The following is a 17,218-nucleotide window of genomic DNA, read 5'->3' as shown; positions in this document are numbered from 1 at the left end:
TACACTCTACATATTAGCTTGTTTAAAAACACATCCCTACTAATTAGAACCATATCTTTCATCATTGTATAATATACAAAGTCTCAGTGTACAATATTATGAATGAGGATTTTTATAACTGTAGGTATGGATAATATAATTGTACTGCACCTTCACCAGGTAGGTCGTCTCTGCCCTGTATGTAGAGTTTAAAGCCACAGGCCTTTTCCAGTACAGCCGGCAATACTTTGTTGACAAAATAAGCAACTTTCCTTCCTGTTATCTCATCTAAATTATCCTTCTGGAAGATCACATATGCATCATACACTTTGCCATCTAAAGAAACACAGAAAGCAATTAAACCCATCTGTGAATGGTTTGGTGATTGTTCACAAACCTGCTGTGTTCTTCAGTTCTTCATGTCACACATTACCACTGACATCATCAAATAATTCTGCACAGAGCTGCCTGTGTATTTAATATTCAGTACAGGTTTCTAATGTAAAAAGTGTGTGTTTTCATAGTTGTTGAGACAGAGATGCAGTGAAACTGTCATTGTTGATGTTGTGCTCACACATGGTGGTTGATCTAATTCAGCCCCAAAGACCCAGTGTGTGTATCATGAACATTTCTGTCTGTCAAATAAATAGTCCTTAATAAATCAATAATACATTCCCTCTTCACTTCATGTCTATTATATTTTCCAAAGTTTTTTCTTACCCTCTCTTTTTCTCTGCATTATTCTGAAGCTTCGGAAAAACAAGACGAGATCCACAGTGAAGAAATTCACAATCCATGCAGCCAGCAGAAGGAATAGGACCATGTATGAAAATGTCAAAATCATTGGGATCAGTGATTCTGAAACATAAAGCAGTAATGCTCCAATATATATATATACATATATATATATATATATATATATACATATATATATATATATATATATATATATATATATATATATATATATATAGGCAGGTGTGACTACCACAAACTACCAGCATCAATTATTAGTCTTGCACACTTTCTACACTACAGTGTCAGGGATCTTGTAGGATCAGAGTCAGATTAAACAATTATACCAAGCAGTAGCTAATGATCTTCAATTTCATATGTAGACTGAAACACAGTCATTAACTGAAACAGAAACTGCATAGGAGCTTAAAACTGGGTGAGGAACAGCCAAACCCTGCTAGTAAGGTGAGGTTGTGGAAGACAGTTTCATGTCATAGGTCATACACCATGGCAAGTCTGAGCACAACAATAAGCTACAAGGCAAAGATTCAAAGCAGACCAGGGTTTGTGGACTGATGAGTGTAAAAATTTTGAAATATTTGGCTGTAGTAGGATTCAAGTTGTTTGCCAAAGAGCTAGAGAGCGGTACAATAATGAGTGTCTGCAGGCAACAGTGAAGCATTGTGGAGGTTCCTTGCAAATTTGGGGCTGCATTTCTGCACATTTACTTTGGTCAGGATTAATGGTGTCATCCTCAATGCTGAGAAATACAGGCAGATACTGTAATACTTTCCATTCTGGTAATTGATAAAAATAAACTATTAACACCTATTTTTTGAAAGCCTTCTTACTTAACATATATATATATATATTTATACATTTATATATAAAATACATCAACAGGCCGGCTGTGTTGGTGTGTTAGTGTGTTTATATTTACATTTCAAATTACATTTTAAGTTTCTATCAATGAATGGATCGATACTGGTTCACTAAATGACAGACTAAGGATACTTTAGTATCCTTAAACTCCTCTGATGGGAGCAAATACAGTATGAAGAGCACACACTTAATTGATTTATTATAGTCAGTGATGGCTTGGACATTCCCCCGTCAGACCACCAGAGGGCGTCCTGGCAGGACTGTTTCTATGCCTTTGTTTTTGTTGCACTTGTCATGTGTTTTTGTGTGTAGCTTCTCCATGTGTGCTTTGCCCCCCACCTCTGGTGATGTCACCCTTTGTGAGAGTTATTTACAGTCTAATAAATGGGGAGAGATGGCAGGGTCACAGACGGAGGCACCATCCCACATAACCACAGTGCTTTGCTTATGACATAAACTGTGCTGCGGCTAATGTGAATTACAATGCAGTTTTGAGAGGAAGAAAAACTATATCAATTGCATGTGACTGACTGTCTATAACTATATGAACCTCAACACTAACACTAAATCTAGAATGAAATGAATTAAAATGCAGGACAGAAAAGTGAAGGAGTAGCAGTGTTAACTTCACGGTGGATAATCAGCATGAGATGTGTGATTATTACTCAGTGCTCAGAGCCCTTGCTTTATTTATGACCCAGAGACAAGGTGCAAATGCTTCTGCACTGACAACAGAAAGGTCATGAATTGAATGTTAAATTGAGCATGAGCCATGATTTGACTGTTAAAACAGAATAAAATCAGTTATCATATCGTCATTACTATTTTAACATCTACTTGCCCTTGGAAAATTTTTTTTCCAGTTATTTCAACTCTCAGCCTGTGCTGCAGTTCTGAGCATCACTAACCCTGTTTTCATGTCTATTTTAAGCTTCTTTCATGTTATGTTTTCAACGTCAAAGCACTTTGATTTTGTGCCTTGACTCTGCCCCCATCCTGTCATAAAAGTAGGTTGCGGTTGCATCCAGGATCTCTGTGTTTAGTCTGTAATGAGTTTACTTTAAGATCTGAGTTCTGTTTCTTTGTTAGTGTATGGTTCTGCTTCATGGTTTCATCCATTGCCTGTTTTCTCATGTATAAATATGTAAGTGTCCTAAAAGTCCTGTGTAGGTTATCATATGCTTTAATACTAGTGTGAACTTACCTCTGGTCTTGAGGGTGATGCACACAACACCCACTTCGTATAGGCTCCTGGCTTCACAACAATATTTATATCGGAGGTCTGCCTCTGATACCTGACTAATTGTAAAACTTGATAGCATTGATCCATTTTCCATCCTGGAAAAAAAAAAAAGTTCACTATACATATAATATATTTACATATTTATTCCTGCATGTGCAAATACCCTAATGTCCTGCAACAACAATGACCAGAATTCCAAAACCATTGTTTTGTTTTATTTAATACTAGCTATTTGCTAAAGCAGAAAACCCACGGCTAAAATGTGAATAAACTGATGGTCAACTTTCTAAAGTATTTTCTCCAGTTTCCATGGACACATAACATGCAGACAGCTACAAAGGTTGACCCCACCCTAACCTCAACTCTTTTAAATATGTTCATTATTCATAATTATTAATAAACACTTTAGAAAAATGTCTGGCATCCTTTTTTTTAAACAAAATATGTAATCACTGGCAAATTGAATGAAACAGAATAAGTGTATTATAGGAAATAGTGTGTTGTATAATAGTGTGTAACCTGTGCTGGATATTTTAGTGCAGATGTAGTGGTTTAGTTTAGATAGTAGTGGCTTGATATATTAATAGATAACACTGTATGTATGGATGTTAGATTGGCAGTATGTGCATTCCTTGTGCTTGTTTGTTTTGAGTCTGTACCAGTTTGTTGTGCCAGTGTGTTTCGATTCTGGACCAGTTTTGTAGTGGAAATCTGATCATGCTGATGTTTTGTGCATCAGCCCACTGCAGTTACTGAAAAATTCTGTTCTTTGGAATTGTCATTGTAACGTCCCGTCAGACGTAGGAGTATTAGAATCCATTCGCGGACAATGTAAAGGGCCGAAGGCTAAGATCTTGGTCGAGGTCACGGAGAAACAAGGTCAAAACCAGAAAGCTACGTAGAAACAGTCAAAACCAAAACGCTAGTCCAGAAAACGAAGTCAGAAGAAAACAAGCAGGGTCATACACGAGGAAACTAGACAATAGATAAATCAAGGCTTGGCAGGTAACACTAAGGAAACAATGCTTCGCAATGAGACTGAGATAGTCTCTGCTGCTTTTATACGTCACTGAACCGGAAGTGAGCAGAAACAGTTAATATTCGGGCGATGGCTCCCTCTGGTGTTCAGGCCTCGTGACAGAACCCCCCGTCTAAGAACACCTCCAGGTGTTCGGCGTCGAGGGCGTCCCCTCGGGCGAGGAGCGGGTCTGTGGGGAAAGTTCAGGTGGAATTCTTCTATGAGAGCGTGGTCCAGGATGTCATGTGCATTGACCCAGCAGCGCTCCTCCGGGCCATATCCCTCCCAGTCCACCAAGTATTGGAGGCGGCGGCCCTGATGACACGAGTTAAGGATGGTGTGAACCCGATAGGCAAGGGAACCGTCAATGTCCAGGGGAGGGGGTGGCTCATGGGCAGTGGGGCCCGCGGTTTGTGGCTCGTGATAGGGCTTGAGCAGAGATACATGAAAAGTGGGTGCGAGGCGGTAAGAGGCAGGCAGCTCTAGGCGAAACGAGACGGGATTAAACCCGGCGAATAATTTTGAAAGGACTGATGAATCTGGGGCTGAGCTTACGACAGGGCAGTTTGAGTTTCAGGTTGCGCGTGGATAACCAAACCTTTTGACCCACTTGGTAGGTAGGATGGGGTTGGTGTCGGCGATTGGCTTGAATCACCTGCCTACGTATAGCCCATTGAAGGCAAACATGGGCTCGTTCCCAGATCTCCTGGCTTCGCCTGGACCACTCGTCAACCGCGGGGACGTCGGAGGGCTCCCCGGACCACGGGAACAAAGGTGGTTGATAGCCAAATACACATTGGGACGGTGTCAGCCCCGTAGAGGAATGGGTTAAGGAGTTCTGAGCATATTCGGCCCATGGGAGGAATTCACTCCATCTGTGTTGTTCCTTGCTGCAGTAAACCCTCAAGAACCTTCCTAGTTCTTGATTCAGATGTTCGGCTTGCCCGTTAGATTGGGGGTGGTATCCTGAGCTCAGACTGACTTTGATTTTCAGCTGCTTACAGAACTCCTGCCAGACCCTGGAGGTAAACTGCGGCCCTCGGTCCGATACTATGTCTTCAGGGAGCCCAAAATTCCTGAATACATTGTGAAAAATGGCTAAGGCGGTTTCCATAGATGTAGGTAATCCCTTCATGGGGACCAATTTGCAAGCCTTGGAAAACCGGTCAATGATGACCATGATGGTCGTGAAGCCCTGTGAGTCGGGGAGGTCAGTGAGAAAGTCAATGGAGATGTGAGACCAGGGACGGCGTGGGACGGGTAGCGGCTCCAACAGACCTTCAGGCAAATGGCATTCGGTTCGAGACTGGGCGCAGATGGAGCATGAGCGTACAAATTTCTTCACATCCTGGTGAAGAGAAGGCCACCAAAAGGTTTGACGCAGCAATTGGGCCGTACGATGGATGCCTGGGTGGCCGGAGCTGGGGCATTCATGCGTCCACCTGATCAGTCTTAGACGGAACGTGGTGGGAACATAACGTTTGGAGGGTGGACAATTTGGGGGAGGAGCCTCGGATGTGTAAGCCTTTTCAATTTCTCCTATGAAATCCCAACGAATGGGGGCTACTAAAACAGATGGTGGGAGGATATTATTAGGGTGTGAGGGTGACTCACTGACCTCATGAATTCTGGAGAGGGCATCTGCTTTCCCGTTCTTCGAGCCGGGACGATAGGTGACCGTGAACTTGAATCGTGAGAAAAATAATGCCCACCTGGCTTGGCGTGGATTAAGGCGTTTTGCTTCTCGGAGATACGCAAGGTTACGGTGATCAGTGAGAATGAGGAACGGGTGAGCTGCCCCCTCCAACCAATGTCTCCACTCTTCCAGGGCAACCTTCATAGCTAGAAGTTCCTTGTTGCCCACGTCGTAATTCAATTCCGCTGGTGTTAGTTTTCGAGAGTAGAAGGCACATGGATGTAGTTTGCCGGACTCTGGCTGGCGTTGAGAGAGTACTGCTCCCACCCCGCTGTTCGAGGCGTCCACCTCTACTGTAAAAGGTAAGTCAGGTCGTGGGTGTCGGAGTATAGGGGCGGAGGAGAAGCTGTGCTTAAGCTTATCGAAGGCTGTTCGGGCTTGATCAGTCCACTTTAGTTTCTGTGGTTTACCCTTTAACAACGAGGTTAGAGGACTGGCTATGGTGCTATAGTTCCGAATGAAACGGTGATAAAAGTTAACAAACCCCAGGAATCGCTGGAGGCCTTTAACATTGGTGGGCTCAGGCCAGGACATGATCGCGGACACTTTGGACTGGTCCATCTCCACCCCCTTTTGAGAGATCACGTAACCAAGAAATGTGATGGAGGAACGGTGGAACTCACACTTTTCCAACTTCACGAAGAGGTTATGGGTTGCCAGGCGGTGGAGGACTGCTCGAACGTGGGAAACATGTTGTTTCAAGTCTGATGAGTAAATCAAAATGTCGTCAATGTAGGCTATTACGTGGCTGTGGAGCATGTCCCTGAATATTTCATTTATCATGGATTGAAACACCGCCGGGGCGTTAGTGAGTCCGTAAGGCATGACTAAGTACTCGTAGTGTCCATTAGTGGTGTGGAAAGCAGTCTTCCATTCGTCTCCTTCTCTTATCCCGATCAGGTTGTAGGCACTGCGTAGATCGAGTTTAGTGAATACTTTGGCCCCTTGTAGCTGTTCAAGGGTGGCTGGAACTAAGGGGAGAGGATATGGGTAAGGCACGGTGATAGCGTTCAAACCACGATAGTCAATGCATGGACGGAGCCCTCCATCCTTCTTTTCCACAAAGAAGAAGCCTGCCGCCGACGGAGATGTAGAGGGCTGTATATAACCTGCTGCAAGGGCCTTTTCGATGTAGTCCTCCATAGCCTTTTTTTCGGGGTTGGAGAGAGGGTAAACTCGGTTCTTACGTGGTACGGCATTGGGGAGGAGTTCTATGGTGCAGTCCCATGGTCTGTGTGGTGGGAGCCTGGTTGCCTTTTCCTTACTGAAAACCTCACATAGGTCGTAGTATTCAGGAGGGAGTGAAGTGGGACTGGACGAAGCTGGGCTTTCAATAGAAGTAGCGAGGCATGGACGAGTATGATTCAAAAAACAGTTCTTTATGCAGAAAGGGGCCCATCTTCGGAGGTCACCGTCCTTCCAGGAAATGTCTGGGTCATGAAGCTGTAGCCATGGAAGGCCCAGCACTATGGGGTTGGACTGGGAAGAGATGACAATGAAAGATAAACATTCATGATGGAATAATCCGAGTTGGAGGTCAATAGGTTGGGTTTGCTGAGAAATAAGACCCCCTCCGATGGGCTGATCGTTGATGGCGGTCACTCTGAGCGGGGGTATGCATGGGACTGTGGGGATGTGAAGATCGCACACAAGAGTCTCGTCCATGAGGTTGACCGCCGAGCCTGAGTCAATTAATGCTGTGACAAAAAACTGAGAATGAGCAAAGAGGAGATATGCCGGAAGAGAAACTTTGGATAAGCGTACTATGTTTTCTACCTGTGGCGTAGATGGTTTTTCAGGACATCGGAGCACTCTATGACCGGGTTTCCCACAGTAGAAGCAGAGGTTGAGTTTAGTACGCCGTTCACGCTCCTCCTCTGTGACTCTTCCCAGTTGCATGGGTTCAGAATGATCCTCTGTGTACGGTCGCACTTCCATTTTATAACGCGGCAGGGGGCGTGAGGTGGTGGCTGTAGGTCGGTGTTGGCGGCACAGGTTATCCAGACGGATGGCAGTGGAAATGTATTGAGACAACGTGACGTTCGTGTCGCGGCATGCCATTTCTGCTTGTAAATCCAGGTTGAGCCCCTCGCGGAAAACCGCCATGAGAGCAGTAGCATTCCATCCCGACTGAGCTGCCAACATGCGGAATTTTATAGCATAATCTGCGGCTCTGCCCCCCCCCGGCGTATTTCCAGCAGCTGAACGGAAACATCCTTGCCGCCCACCGGGTATTCAAACACTTCCTTAATTAAATTAGCGAAATAATCCGCGGACGATTTAACTTGGGGGTCGGAGTCCCAAACTGCTGCTGCCCAATCTAGAGCTCTACCGGTTAGCAGGGATAATATAAACGCGCACCTGGTTCTTTCGTCGTGGTATGCCTCAGGTTGGTGAGCGAAATAGTTATCACACTGACGAAGAAAACCCCGGCAATGATCGGCGGATCCGTCAAACTTCTCAGGTAGAGCAAAACGAGGAAGTTCGCTGCGAGTGTCGTACACTGATGCCGCGGCTGCCGCCTGATCCAGTGGCTGCTGCTGGAGCTGTTGGTTAGCTGCTTTCAGTGCATCGACCTCCGCCTGATAAGCTTGAATAAGGACTTGCTGTCGCCATAGCGCCGCTTGCATATCCGCTGGACTCATCTCAGGCGAAGCATTCTGTAACGTCCCGTCAGACGTAGGAGTATTAGAATCCATTCGCGGACAATGTAAAGGGCCGAAGGCTAAGATCTTGGTCGAGGTCACGGAGAAACAGGGTCAAAACCAGAAAGCTACGTAGAAACAGTCAAAACCAAAACGCTAGTCCAGAAAATGAAGTCAGAAGAAAACAAGCAGGGTCATACACGAGGAAACTAGACAATAGATAAATCAAGGCTTGGCAGGTAACACTAAGGAAACAATGCTTCGCAATGAGACTGAGAGAGCGTGCTGCTTTTATACGTCACTGAACCGGAAGTGAGCAGAAACAGTTAATATTCGGGCGATGGCTCCCTCTGGTGTTCAGGCCTCGTGACAGTCATCATCACATATATTTAATTAGTTGTTGTGGATAATGGTGTAACTTTAACAAAATTATAAAATGTGAAGTTTATCAATTTGGTCAATTAAACAGAACTACCGGTACCTTATTACTGGTATAGTGAGACTCCTGGCCAGTTCTAAATACTTGTATTGTGTTATTTTTGGTGTTTCTACTTAAGTGTTATTGGAATTGAGCTTGCTAACATCAATTAATTATTATCAACGTGACCACAGCTAAATTGTGTTTCACAACTAAATTATTCGTCTGTAGATGTTTGACCCTTTTCAGATGCTGCGCTGAATAGGTTTAACCAGCATAGTGACTTTTCTTTATCTTTTATGAAACTGTGTGGGGACTCTTTGAAAGCACTCAATGCATATCTCCGTGTGGTCAATTTGACAGAATTTTTAGTTCATTTATGCACAATTTTATAAAGAGATTAATAAATGAGGCCTGTTATTATCTATACTTTAATTTTTAAGTATAATTTCCTAGTACTTTTCACTCCTGCCCAACATTTCTAATGCTATAAGGGCAGGACGCTTGGTCCAATTGTTAAAATCCTGTGTAAATCCTTTAATTGTTAAATGATGTTTTACCTGTAGTTAGTGTTCAGGTTGCTGCCGTTCCTTTGCCAAAACACTCTTCTCCCATTTGTTTTTATATTTATACCAAAGAACACCAAGCAGTTCAGCTTCACCTCCTTCCCTGAAAGAGTTCAACTTTGTAAGCGTATCTAATCAATCTAGTGTATATTGTCTTTACATGAGAAGGAACCAACCCGAATTCTTACCCAGGTCCACAAGCTGCACTGAGTTGTTGATGGGATGTTGAAAGGTTGGAGGAAAAGCCACTGACTTTTCTGAAAACAGGTTCATGAAACAGGTAAATGAAACATTATAAAGTCTGACTCTAATGAGTTCATATATGGTGAAATGTAACCAGTATGACTGAGGTGACATTCTCATTGCACTTACCTTGTCTTAGAACCTGAATGGATCTACTGGTGTTGTAAAGTTGGGCGTGATATTCCCACGTGCACATACATGTGTAGATTCCTATAGATTTTTCTAAATTGTGGTTAACTTTAAACCTTTCATTGGACTTATGAGGGATCAGATGGAAATCCTTTTGAAATACAAGTGATATTTCAAAGCCATGTTTCTTAACAATACAGTAGATCATTAATAACTCATCTGAACATGAAGTTTGCCTGTTACATGCTTTAAAGATGATTTCATGTGGAAAGGAAAAGTGTCTAGCAGTCTTTTGATGACTTTGAACATATTTCTACTGGTATAGGATTATACTGTGTACTGCAAGATTAATGACTAAATGACAAACAAAAACTGAAGAAATCATCTGGATGTTTCTTTTCCAAAAGACTGTATCTGCATGTTAAAACATTATAAAAACCTACAATTTTCTAAAGAGAAAAAGTCAGTTGCGACTGTGGCTTAAGATACAAGTGAAACCATGAGACGCATCAGTAACTATAGAACATTTTGATTTTCTTTCGCAGTAAATGAAGTAAATAAGATAAAAAAGATCCTCCTCCTGAATTTACCTTGTACCAGGAGATTTCTCCTTTGGTTTTTTTACAGTTGTTCCACACTGGACAGTCTAAAAACAGAATCTCGGTTTTTTCGGAGAGGTTAGCGTACACTTGACTGAGGTGAAATTTCTCAAAAACCACAATTTTAGTTTTAAACTCATCACACGCATGTGCATGATACCACCTGTGCAACACAGAAACACAACTAGCATCAGAATAACAGGAATTTTATACTCCATTAATAATAATAATAATAATAATAATAATAATAATAACTAATTGTTAGAAATAGGCAGCTATAAGACTTTGTCAGGTATTTGTAGAGGAGACAGAGTAGGTGTAACGAACACAAATCAAGCCATGATAAAGACAAACAACTTAAATCCTAGTGTTAATTAACATGAACATAAATCAGGTGCAAAGAATTCATGTGATGTGAGTGCCATGATCATGTGTTGTGTAGTGGCTGATGGGTGACGTGGTGCAACAGCGACTTGCATATTAATATTTACAACTAAGATCTTTACAGGGCTCTTCAAAGCTTTATTTTTTGGTTAACAGTTTTTCTTGGTTAACCCACAATACCATTCAGATAGTCACACCAGGTGGATTTTGCCTGAATTTATCTCGAAATAAAGAGTGATGCAGCAGAGATTTAGTCCTTTAGTCTGTTTAACACTCTGTTCAAACACATCACATAGAGCTGCACTGCATTCTGGGATTTCTGGGAGTATAACATTTACAGTCTCCACTGCATGAATTTCTAATTAACATTACATGACTGTCAGTGCTTTATGGTGACTGAAATAATAAGTATTTTTGTTGTTGTTGTTGTTTTGTTTTTAGGAGCTAATAGCAAAACCTGAGCATTCTCCTTCACAATGAGATCATTCAGATTTGTTTCTCCTATTAAACACTGCTGTAACTACACAGATGGGTCTGGGCCAGATCTGGCATTAAGCCAGCACTGCTGGCTGAGTGCTGGCATGGCAAGTTGTATGTCTGAGATGTGGCCCAGGTCTGTCCATGTCAGATGTGGCCCGGTTTGTGTGGGCTAGATCTGGGCCAGCAGTATGGCCCAGTGCTGTCCCTGTTCTGAGCTAACAGTGTGGCCCAGTGCTGGCTTTGTGCTGGCCCATGCAAACCAGACATGGGCCACCAAAGGGCTGTCATTCTTTTTGGTATGTGGGCCAAGTGTAAGTGCATCGTGTGGGCCAAATATGGGCTAGACCTATTTTACTATCTGGGTAATTTCATGCTGTAACAACATGTCAGACAACCGCTAATGACAAACATCATGGCAGAAAAATAAGTATAATAATAATATGTATAAATAAGAAATAAGAAAAATACACCAAATTCATGAAGCATGCCACAAATATAACCATAAATATAGGTAGACTGTCCCTTACTAATCTTAAATCCATCCTAATCTCATGAATAATGCTTTGTGTGTTTAAAAAGTCATGTGGCCTGCTTTAAAAGCCTCACCTCACACCCGACACCGGGAATCAGCTTTCTGTCATGTTATTTCTCAGTACAACATGATGAAATAATTTTAAAAGTATTAATGAATGACACCCTCAAATAGCCTGAGACATATGATAGACGTGTTGTGTGAGTGTGTGACATGTAAGTGTGTGTATAATAACCATTGTGTGATATAAACGCCTGTGTCATTCAGATTAAAAGGCAGGAAGTACAAGACACCCTCATGGTAATGGACCCGCTCATTTTCCTCCATGCTGATTGGCTGAATTCCTTCACTTCCTTCTTTAAACCAAAATATCGGCGAATTGGTGGCCTCATTCCTGCATTCGCTGTGGGGGCAGGGCAAACGCAGCCCCTCTCCCTGTATCACTTGGACAGTCTCGGTCATCTGGCATTCACACTGGGCTAAAAAACAACAACACAATGTTACTCGTAAAAGTGTATTATCATTTCATCACTTTATCAGTTACATTTCATAATTTATCCCCAGCATGTTGCAAGCTAACATCAAGTTCATTTATAAAACATATTTTTTTCTGCAGCTATTTTTAAAATAATCTTCTAGTTATTTCAGTCAATATGGATGATTTACATAGATTCTTTGTGAAATCTCGTATCTACATCATACATATTTTCTAGTGCCTGGTGCCTTAATCCCTGCTCTCCAAGTTCTCTAGATGTTGTACGCCCGACTACTACACTCCATACTGCACATTCTTATACACACACTGACACAACTGTTCATCTCACACCACAATTGTACAGTATTTAACCTGCCCACCTACTCTATTCTACTCTACTCTACTCTTCTGCATTGTACTCATCTGTACTCCTCCGTTTTGGATCATCATTACAGATTTGTTCCTGAGTACCCTGTTTACTCATATATGGATTTCAGGGATCTTATTTTACTGGGACCATAATTCCTTTTAAAAAACATTTACTCTCCATTTTCACTTACTTGAGTAATTCATGGATGCACAGGCCATGATGAATTCAGCCAGGAAGCAAATAATCACCCTTAACTCTCTCATCTGCAATAATGTACACATGATCAGTGCTCCAGTGCTGCCATGGATTAGCGGAGGTTAGTTAACAGGAGGTTAGTTTGTTTTTAAAGTTTTTTTATTCCATTTAAACAGCGTGTTTAAGAACTACAGAACAGTCAAGAACAATTCAGAACAGTCAATGTACCTAATGCCATGCTTTTGGGTGTTGGGAGAAAAAAACAGAGAACCCAGATGAGCCATGGGGAGAATGTGCGAAACTCCATATAGACAACAGCCTATATCTAGATGTATGTGTGATTTATGATGTGAGGCATTGATAGTACCTGCTGCAACAATCAGTGTAGAAACATTAAATGTATAAAATATTAAATTGTAGGTTTATATATATAATATTGTGTTGGTCCCTGAAGGGGTTCTGTAGTATGTGGCACCAAGATGTTAGCAGCAGATCCTTTAAGTCCTGTAAGTTGCGAGGTGGGGTCTCCATGGATCTGATTTGTTTGGCCAGAAAATCCCACAGATGTTTGACTGGTCATCCACATGATGTAAAAGTAAACATGATTCATCAGACCAGGCCACCTTCTTCCATTGCTCCATGGTCCAGTTCTGATGCCCATTGTTGCCGCTTTCGGAAGTGTACAGGGGTCAGATGGGTGCCCTGATTGTTCTGGAGATATGCAGCCCCATAAACAACAAACTGTGATACACTGTGTATTCTGACACCTTTCTATCAGAACCTGCATTAACTTTTTTTCTTTTTTTTTTTAGCAATTTGAGCAACAGTAGCTCATCTGTTGGATTTGATTACACAGGCCAGCCTTCACTCCCCACATGCATCAATAAACCTTGGCCATCCATGACCTTGTTCCTTCCTTGGACCACTTTTGATAGATACTGACCACTGCAGACCGGGAACACCCCACAAGATCTGCAGTTTTGGAGATGCACTGATCCAGTGGACTAGCCATCACAATTTGGCCCTTCATCAAACTCGTTCAAATCCTTGCGCTTGCCCATCTAACACATCAACGTTGAGGACAACGATCTGACGATAACGATATAAGGATATAAGACAGTAGCCAAAATAAACACAGCCATCTAAGGCTATAATACCAGAATATAATCTTCTAGGTCACTAGATTTAGACGTTAATAGATTATAGTGTCTGCTACATAAGTAAATGTTACAATATTAATTTCAAGCTTCTGTGTAAAGTGGCAGATCCCCAGACACAAGCCACCCAGAGCATGTACTAGTACTACAGAGGGATTGGAAGAAAAAGGATTATTGAGAGGAAATTATTTGAGTTTTTATAAGTGTGACTTTCTACATTCGATAAGGAGGTTGAGTGTAAATGATGAAAATAATCCAGCTCCATCCAGTGATGCTTGTGTACGCAACTGTATACTACAAATTATTTAAAGAGAGAGGCATGTTTAATTAATGTTCTTGCTTATAGAGCAGCTTAGGAAGTGTTACATTAACTAACAAACATGTACTAACGTACTTAAGGTGTTCGTTCTTCACTCATTAGACTTACATTGTAGGTAAGGTTAGCACTTCATTAGTTTGTACACACCTTAACTCATCATTAATTCATATTTATGTCAGTATTAATCAAGGTAATAGTGCAGGATTATTCATGTACATAATCCACTTCAGGGTGGTGTTCCAACCAACTCACACAGCATGTATTACTCCCAGACGGTGTATTATTCCTCACATGGTACATTTAGTAAAACAATATTTAGACCCTACGATACTCTGTCCAGGAGCTTCCTGTACTCCTCAAGGAAAGTGACAATCTTCTTTAAATTAAATCATTGTAGTCACAGTAAACTGGGTGTTTAGTAGCTAAAACGGATTCTTCATGGCATAGTGGCTCAATGCTTGCATCACCAGGGATGAAGGTTTGATACCTGTATGTGTGTGTGTGTCTGGAGTTTGGATATTCTCTCTGTACTTCATGGGTTTACTTAGTCATTGTAAGTCATTGTAATTACATATGTAACCCGGTTCACTAAGAAGGGAACAAGACGCTGCGTCATGACTGACGCTATGGAAACGCTTCATTGAGGAAGCTGTGTCTGAAGCTCTGTGTGCACACACACCAATTTATAGGCTCAGATAAGATACGTGACGAAGGGAATACCGTCTTGTTCCCTTCTCAGGGAACCGGGTTACATATGTAACCTGATGTAGTTCCCTTTCAAGGGAACTCAACGCTGCATCATGACTGCCGCTATGGGAATGTCAATAACCATGCCAACACACGCTGGTGGAGGTCTGTCCCAAGGGCTGTGAGGGAACATGAGCAAACCATGAAAAGAACATCAATTAGCCCTGAAGGACCTGGGACCCTGGAGTGGGGTCCAGGTGCAGGTTATAGACCCTGATAGAGGAGTGCGGAGAAGACAAGCCTGCCGCAGCACAAATTTCCTGGAGGGGAATACCCCTAGCCAAGGCACTGGATGAGGTGATACCCCTAGTAGAGTAAGCTCTAACACCTAAAGGCGAAGCAATACCACACACCTTGTAGGCCTGGGTAATGACACTATCCAGTGTGCCAAGAGCTGTTTGGAGACCAGATTGCCCTTGTTCCGGGTCCCAAAGCAGACAAACAGGGAGAAGGACTTAAGAGAACATAGGACTTAAGGACTTAAGGGCTCTTACTGGGCAAAGCAAGTGCATCCTTTCGTGTTCCGCCGACTCATGGGGCGGAGGATAGAAGGCCTGCAAGGTGACCGGACGACCGGCCATACTGGACACCTTGGGGACATATCCCGCCCTGGGGTGCAGGATAGCCTTGGACATGCCAGGGGCAAATTCTAAGCAGGTGGGGGTGACTGATAGAGCCTGCAGATCTCCTACCCTTCTAAGGAAGGCCACTTGAAGCATTCCCATAGCGTCAGTCATGACACAGAGGTGAGTTCCCTCAAAAGGGAACTCGGTATTAAAAAACTGCCAGTCAGTACTAGGCTGATTGGTATCTCTACACATTCATGACCTTTCATATTTAAGTAGTGCAGTCCCTAAAATGTTTTAGAAACAGATTAGTGTATTAGTTTCTCTCAAATAGAAAACACTTATATGGTTCTTCATAGAACCTTTAACTGCACCAGAAGGACAGCCAGTGGATGAGAACTTTTAAAATGGTGGTTTATCACAGTTAGCTTTCTACATCCTATTTCAACATCTATCTATCTATTGTGCTGAACCTCTAACTGCATTATCATATTCCAGCAAATGCTCCCCGGTCTCATTTAGCAGAACAGGATGTGTTGCCTACACATTTTTACTTTCCACCTATCAGTAAGATAAGGACAATATCTAGTGCTGGTGCACGGCAACAGAATTTCCTTGTATGACAAGCTGTATTCATGAACTATATCGTAATCATCTAAATAATAATACTAATATGGAGTAGAGATCTTCTGGTCAACGACTCAGAGCCTTAACCCTTATCCTTGGTAAAGTTTGTGACCTATTGAACCACTTCAAAGCACTTTTGTATGTTGCTCTGAATAAGGGCGTCTGCAAAATGGCAAAAATGTAAATGTTTTACTGCTCAGGACAAACAAGACCTTTCAAAAAACAGAAAAACACTCATCCAGGTAACAATACACAGGGTTAGGAATTGAGATGTACTAACATTGTTTAACTGGTTCATTTGTGTAAATTCAGTTATTTTGTCTTGAGGACTATATGTAAACATAGTGTTTGTTATGTGACATAGCATATTTAGGCAGAGCTAAATAAAAAGAAAAACATCTGCAATTTCTAAGATCCTATTTCTTTTAAATGATTAACATTTTGCAGATTCAGCAAGGGGAGGGTGTAAATTTATGAGCTCAAGTGTACATCGCGACAAAAAAAAAAATGTTATGTTATAAAACACTACAAAAACAAAACAGCTGATAAGTGCATTAGTACATCAAACTCGTATATATCCTATACATCCTCTTGCCTGCTGAAACCTCGCTACATTTTTATGCTGACATCTTCCTCATGATTGCTCCAGCACATTTACCCAAACATCTTCCTCTAGAAGGAAATTACTTTAAATACACATACGTTTATCTCCAATAACAAGAATTACTCTGACTTCTGTTGTACCTGAAGTATTTAGAAAGCATTTCATTTTAAATTGAATATCTTATTATAACATTATATCCTCTTTATGTGAAAGGGTTTCTAATTATTTGATTGAGTGAATTTATTGTCATCATCTTTACACCATCTGAACTTATTCAGACACGTCATTTACTCAGGACAGTGCTTACATTATTGATTAGTTTTTTATTCATAAAGCAAATGCATATTTATTTTAATATTATATTTTATTAATTAACAGATTAACTTATTAATTATTAACTTAATTAACAAAAGGAAAAAAAATTTGTATTAGTCACATTTGCTCACCTCTTTTCACGCAAGAATTTATCTGTTCCAGCGAAGTCTGGCCACTTCTGATTAGTCACACAGGCACACTGATGAACAGACATGCACGCACACACATGTACACACATGTACACACACATGCACACACGCACACACACCAGATACCCATTCGATAATATAAAGT

At 41.7% G+C, this 17,218-nt stretch overlaps 1 protein-coding gene across 2 annotated transcripts in view; it reads right to left on the bottom strand.

The window, feature by feature from the left end:
* Window positions 1-17,218, bottom strand: part of il1rl1 (interleukin 1 receptor-like 1) — a 20,294-nt gene extending 3,076 nt beyond the window's left edge. Inside the window, exons 1-10 of one of the 2 annotated variants that reach the window (XM_058391654.1) lie at window positions 17,056-17,214; window positions 12,585-12,657; window positions 11,785-12,028; window positions 10,145-10,316; window positions 9,555-9,705; window positions 9,371-9,439; window positions 9,177-9,285; window positions 2,801-2,934; window positions 700-837; window positions 151-315 (exon numbers count right to left, since the gene is read on the bottom strand). In XM_058391654.1, coding sequence (XP_058247637.1) covers window positions 151-315; window positions 700-837; window positions 2,801-2,934; window positions 9,177-9,285; window positions 9,371-9,439; window positions 9,555-9,705; window positions 10,145-10,316; window positions 11,785-12,028; window positions 12,585-12,657 — 1,255 coding nt within the window. In that variant the 5' untranslated portion in view covers window positions 17,056-17,214. Of the gene's footprint in view, window positions 1-150; window positions 316-699; window positions 838-2,800; window positions 2,935-9,176; window positions 9,286-9,370; window positions 9,440-9,554; window positions 9,706-10,144; window positions 10,317-11,784; window positions 12,029-12,584; window positions 12,658-17,055 lie in introns of both variants that reach the window. The other variant, XM_058391655.1, reaches the window with a different exon arrangement.

This window comes from Hemibagrus wyckioides, linkage group LG06 (genome assembly GCF_019097595.1).
Source record: "Hemibagrus wyckioides isolate EC202008001 linkage group LG06, SWU_Hwy_1.0, whole genome shotgun sequence".
NCBI lineage: Eukaryota > Metazoa > Chordata > Actinopteri > Siluriformes > Bagridae > Hemibagrus > Hemibagrus wyckioides.
This window is presented reverse-complemented; position numbering and strand designations above follow the sequence as displayed.